Genomic DNA, 6311 nt, shown 5'->3' with positions numbered 1-6311 from the left:
GAGACAATGTAACAGCATGTGATGGAGATGCCACAGGGGGAGGGGGGGGGGTGTCTGGAACTCGGAGGTGGTTGGGCAGAACTGCCTCACAAACCCCTCCTATAGGCGGTCCCACAGACAGGGGCGGTCGCTCCCGTCTATCCTCAAGCGTTGCATTCACCCAGCGCAGGCTTCAGTGGGAGTCTTTCTACTGGGCTGACTGGTCGTGAGAGGGGAGTAAGCTTTCTTTTTTTTTCATCGTTTCATCGGCGGATGCAGAAGTCGGGGTTTGGATTACCGTCGCTGCAAAGTTTTTTTTAAGTTTTGACTTTTTTTGATTTACTTTATACCTAAAAAAACAAACACAACAACAACAAAAAAAAACAACCCCACACACAATGGGATCGCAGTCATCCAAGGGAGAGGCGGCCGTGGAGGCGAACGCTGCCGCCGCAGACGGCGCGGCTGTCAAGACCAACGGACAGGTAGAGTGGATCCATCCTCCCAAGGCTTAACCTTTACATTGATTTTGTTTATGTTGAATGCAAAAAATAAAATAAAAAATAAAATAAAATAAATGGGCCGACATCGGAAATCACCGCGTTCGTTATTAAGAAAAAAAACGAAACGTAAGGACTTTTAAGGAGGGGGTGTGTGAGAGGACGCTCCTGGCATACCTTGACAGACATGTGTTTCCAACGAGTGGGAGTCATTTTGGCATCGTTTGTGGGGGTCGTTTGGTGTAGGCCTACAAAAAAAAGACTTTGTCCAAATAATTGTTCAGCTTTTTCTTTATTAATGATTGGAGCGAGGTTTGCCCCCCCCCCCCCCCCCCCCTCTACACACACACACACACACACACACACACACACACACACACACACACACACACACACACACACAGACACACACCGTGTATGTGAATGCTGTGCATGAAGGGCGGGGGGGAGGGGGTTCTCATGTATTAAATAGTAGCCTGGTATGAGCTACTGTGGGGGTTTTTTTTGTTGTATTTTTTCGCAAATGGGACGCAACGTTTCACGATTCCTAATTGGAACGGTTGGTCGCGGCAGGTCTGGACGAGATCGTTCAATGGAAATCCATTCTCTGATCAATGACAAAATAGCGATTTCGATCGGGCTGTTGTTGAGATGTATCTCCCCCATGTTTATTTATTTATTTGGTTAGAATGCTCGGGATGTGATTTAAGGACGCTTTGGTCACAGTTCCTTCTTTTGAATCAGCCACTCTCTTTGTTGGGAGATGATCTGTCTGTCTGCTGTCTGGTCCCGAGCTCCGCGCGGTGCGACTGCCGCCTGTCCGCTCGCAGCGGTACTGCAAGGCGTCGCCTCCGAGCCCGCCGGGCGACAAGGTGCTAATCGATCAGATGGACGGTGTCTGTTGTTGTCAAGGAGGGGAAAACACAGTATTCATGTTTGTTTGCATCTATTTTGAATAATTGTACTTTTAAGTGGTCCTAAAATATATTGTTTTCCCTCTATGTTTACCAGGAGAACGGACATGTCAAGACCAACGGCGACGTCTCCGCCAAGCCCGACGGGGAAGCCGCGGCCACAAACGGCTCGGCCGAGGCGGCCAAGGAACCCGAAGCCGCCGCTGGGGGCGACGCCATCGAGCCGGCGCCCGCCGCTGACGGCGAGGCTGCCAAGGCCGGGGACGCGGCCAAGGAGACCCCGAAGAAGAAGAAGAAGAAGTTCTCCCTCAAGAAGTCCTTCAACTTCAAGTTGAACCTAAAGAAGAGCAAGAAGAGCGGCGAGGCCGTGAAGGAGGAGGCGCAAACCGCCGCCGCCGCCGCAGAGGAGAAGCCGGTCGAAGGCGAGAAGAAGGAGGAGGTGAAGGAGGAGGAGGCCGCCGCCGCCGCCGCCGCCGCCGACACTGCTGCCGCCGCCCCCCCGGCGACTGACACCCCCAAGGCCGAGGAGGCGCCAGCGAAGGAGGAGGCTCCCAAGGAGGAGGCCAAAGATGCAGCTGCCCCGGCCCCCGAGGCCACGAAACCCGCGGAGGAGAGCAGCTCGAACCCCGCCGCGTCTGAAAAGAAGGAGTGATTGTATCTCTGGCCACAATGAACTGAGTGGACTGTTTTTCGAGAGAGAGAGAGAGAGAGAGAGCGAGAGAGAGAGAGAGAGAGAGAGAGAGAGAGAAATAGAGAAAAAATAAGAGTATATATATATATTTATATATATGTGTATATGTATACATATGTATGGATATATGTATATGTAAATATATACACATGTATGTGAGAGACTCCTTTCGACGTGCCACTTTTGTCATGGTAACAAAGAGACAGACTAGATTCACTAGATCACTTCCCTGGGTACTGGTTGGCATCTGGACCAAGCATCTGGCGTGTTAGTGCTGGTGGTTCAGTCACAGTCCGGAAACATGGATTTTAACCGATGACACCGTGATCGATGGATGGAAGATTGGAGGAAGGAGTCAAAAAAGCATCTTTTAACCTTTTAATCCCCCCCCACACCCCCACCCCAACCCCCACATGCTTAAAGATGCCTTCTTCCAACAGAATCAACTAGACAAGATACTAGGCGACCACCACATGAAATGACTGTTAAATAAAAGAGGAAAAACAAAACAAAAAAAATGATCGGAAAATTAAAGACTTGCCAACTTTTTACATTCCTATATTTTAACCCAAATTTGAAGTATTTTGTGGTGTATTATAGAGAAACATCTTAAAGATTCAGAGAAGCTATGTCTTGTTTGTTTAAAAAAGAAAATAAATTGTCAATTTTGATTTCTACCTTGCTATAAAAAAAAATTAAAAAAGAAGGAGAACACTTAAGCTTGCTATGTTCACTGTTGCGGTTTGAAACGAAGCAGAGTTGTTTATCTGTCGTGCGTGAGCCTGAATCTGCTTTGTCTCTGTAAATACATTGGATTGATTTTATGTTCTTTATTTTGCTAATGTTGACAGATGTTATTGGTTTTATTGTAAAGTTGATAATGGTAAATAAATGTTGGTTAGCTGCTCGTTCATGCGTTGTAATTGTCAATTGGTGTATATTTGCACACGCACACTGGAAAACTGGAAGCTTCGAGGTGAGTAGCCACCTGCAGTTTCTGTCATTACAATCATAGTACCCAAATTACTAATAGTGAATTCAGGCACTATGCAAAATGAGGTCAATTTAGCTCAATACAACAGAGGGAGTCTGTTAGTGATTCACACTTGATTTACTCTACTACGACAGACTATAGCCTGCAAATGAAGGCTTAAAAGCAGCCATCTTCTCCATCAGTATGGCCCCAAACCAAGTAGAAATACAGTATATTAACTGTTTTCATGTTGGCAATGGCCTACATTCTCATCAACTGTTGATGAATAAAGTATCTTATCTATCTATCTATCTACACTGCTCAGCCACAACATTAAAACCACCACTAATAACCATTAATATTGTGTAGCTTCGCCTCGTGCCGCCAAAACAGCTCTGACCCGTCGAGGCATGGACTCCACAAGACCTCTGAAGGTGTCCTGTGGTATCTGGCACCAAGATGTTGGGAGCAGATCCTTCAAGTCCTGTAAATTGTGAGGTGGGGCCCCCATGGATCGGGCTTGTTGTTCCAGCACATCCCACAGATGCTTGACTGGATCAGACCCTAACCCCGTCCATCCACAATGTGGAAGAAAACATGATTCATCAGACCAGGCCACCTTCTTCCATTGCTCCATGGTCTAGTTCTGACGCTCGCGTTCCAATTGTAGGCGCTCTCAGTGGTGGACAGGGGTCAGAATGGGCACCCTGACCGATCTCCAGCCCCATACGCAGCAAGCTGCAATGCATTGTGTGTTCTGACACCTTTCTATAATACCAGCATTAACTTTTTCAGAACTTTGTATTACAGTAGCCCTTCTGTGAGATCGGACCAGATGAGCTATAGTTGTTTCACCACGAGCATCAATTAGCCCATGAGCGTCCATGTCACTGTCGCTGGTTCACTGGTTGTCCTTCCTTGGGCCACTTTTGGTAGCTACTAACCACTGCATACTGCCACTGCAACACCCCACAAGACTGTTGTTTTGGAGATGCTCTGACCCAGTCGTCTTGCCATCACAATTTGGTCCTTGTGAAAGTCACTCAGATCCTCACACATTTTTCCTGCTTCCAACACATCAACTTCAAGAACTGACTGTTCACTTGCCGCCTTATATATCCCACCCCTTGACAGATGCCACTGGAACTAAATGATCAGCGTTATTCACTTTACATGTCAGTGGTTTTAATGTTGTGGCTGATGTATATGTCTATATATCTATATACTGTATATACAGATATATAGATACATGGCCTTCCTTGAATGTAATTCTTTCGATGATGCATATAGATAAGATAAGCCTAGGAGGACAACCTGTGGATAATTGAATGGAATACCATAAAAATGCTTAGCAGCGCTAAGTTCTTTTGGAGAACCTGAAATAACCTGAAATAATTACTCATTTTATAATGCATGAGGCCAGTAAATTTGATTAAAACATGGTTTGGAAGGTCGGGACGGACCATCAAAACAAGTCAAGCAATGAGAGAAGTTCAGATGCATTGATACATACATAAAGCTGGAACAACATAAAGATGTAACACCGTCAACAGATATTCACGCTAGGGCATACATGTACACACACTAGGGCATACATTTTTTTCATCCTATACAAGTCACATCAGGAAGTTATTCAACAGCAACACAAAGCAGAACAAAGTAAACTTAAGTATAAGTACTTTGGTACTGTACTTAAGTTTACTTTTCAAGTATCTGCTTAAAGACCTTGCTGTTATTCCACTATTTTTCAAAGCAAATATTAAAACATTTAACTCTACCACATTTCTACATTTTATATCCTTGTAAATTCTCACGACACCACCTATACCTTCAATTTTATTATAAATTGTAATCTGGGGGATATGCATGAATACTCAGAAAAAAATGTACAGTAGACACTTTGCGCTACATTATAGGCTCTGTTATATCAGGACACTGGATATTGCGAGTAATTCTGCTTTTCATACTGTAGGTATGAAAAGCAATGAGGTGTAGCTTGCAGAGCTAGTTCTGGTGCTAGACAACTCGACAGTGCCACACACTTCCACGCCCTTATGGGCCGGCTTATCGAAGCAGCCAGTCCCTCTTGCCCTACTTGGTTTGCTGCATGGGCCTCCACCTGTTGGGCTCTACTTTTGTATCCAGTGGGGGGATTTGAGCTCATCACTACTATATTTCGAGTTCACCGAGTATGCCTATGTTTTCTGTACACCTATACAGAATGAGCCGCAGAGCCCAGACGCTGACCTCAAACAATACTTAACAAGTTGTAGTGGCTTTTCTGTCACTGGGTGGACAGAGAGCTCACTTCAAAGATGGCTCCTTGCAATGGGCTGCAGCATGTTACGGCTGTGAATAAACAGGTAGGGCAGTGGGTTAGTGTTGAGTTTTACTCACAGGTGGGCTGTGATGGTTGGTAGTGGCAGTAACTGTCAATGGAGTCGCATTATGGATCCAGGGTTGATTTAGACGCCTGATGTTAGGCTCTCTTAGTAAAATGATTAACGCTTTGATAATCCTTTGGTCGTGTAGGGAGCAATTCGGCCAGCTCCTCGGCCACGGGGAGTACTAAGACCGGCCTTAATGTGAGCTCTAACTAATGACCTGTCCAGTGAGGTGTGGAGGCCAGGTATTCCACAAAAAACAAGCAGGGGGAGATGATAATAGCAGTCACAATGAAAACAATAAAATGGGGAGACATTTTGGTAGCTCTAGGTTTGTGTACAGGTACTCCTTACTCAACGACCTACCTGTTTAACGACTGTTCGGACTTACAACCAGCTCCCGGACCAGTCTGAATTATACGCTGCGTACAATACAGTCGCGTGGCGCTGCGTCTCAGTGTCAAGAATCTCATCGCGCATCACCCTTTATACACTATATATGCCATATAGAGTGTACAGAAGTACAGAAGAACAAGAAGTACAAGATGTACTCTACAGAAGGTATTGGAGGCGGATCATCCGCTGTGGCGACCCCTAACGGGAGCAGCCGAAAGAAGTAGAAGAAGATGCTTTATAGACTGGATATATCTCATCACCGTTCTCAGTCTCAGTCTCGTTCCAGCAGTCTGTCAGTATTAATTACACTAGCGTTCGCAATGGCCACGCCCCCCTACCGTGTAATTACACGGGTCCTCGCTTATCGACCAATTCGCCGAAAGACCTGGCGCAAGGAACGGAACTCGGTCGTTAAGTGAGGAGTACCTGTGTATAAAATTGACCACATAAAATGAAGATATTCACAAGATATAC

At 45.7% G+C, this 6311-nt stretch overlaps 1 protein-coding gene across 1 annotated transcript; it reads left to right on the top strand.

Moving 5' to 3' along the window:
• Positions 1-212: 212 nt before the first annotated feature.
• On the top strand, positions 213-2997 carry marcksl1b (MARCKS-like 1b). Its single transcript, XM_080008474.1, has 2 exons — positions 213-464; positions 1491-2997. The coding sequence occupies exons 1-2, from the start codon at positions 378-380 to the stop codon at positions 2043-2045; spliced, it is 642 nt and encodes a 213-aa protein (XP_079864600.1). The 5' UTR covers positions 213-377; the 3' UTR covers positions 2046-2997.
• Positions 2998-6311: the final 3314 nt, after the last annotated feature.

The sequence above is a fragment of the Zeus faber genome (genome assembly GCF_960531495.2).
Source record: "Zeus faber genome assembly, chromosome: 1".
NCBI classification, from domain to species: Eukaryota; Metazoa; Chordata; class Actinopteri; order Zeiformes; family Zeidae; genus Zeus; species Zeus faber.
This window is presented reverse-complemented; position numbering and strand designations above follow the sequence as displayed.

Coding starts and splice junctions, on each gene's coding strand:
- marcksl1b (XM_080008474.1), top strand. CDS start 378: ATGGGATCGCAGTCATCCAAGGGAGAGGCGGCCGTGGAGGCGAACGCT. Junction 465..1,490: donor CTGTCAAGACCAACGGACAG/GTAGAGTGGATC, acceptor TATGTTTACCAG/GAGAACGGACATGTCAAGAC.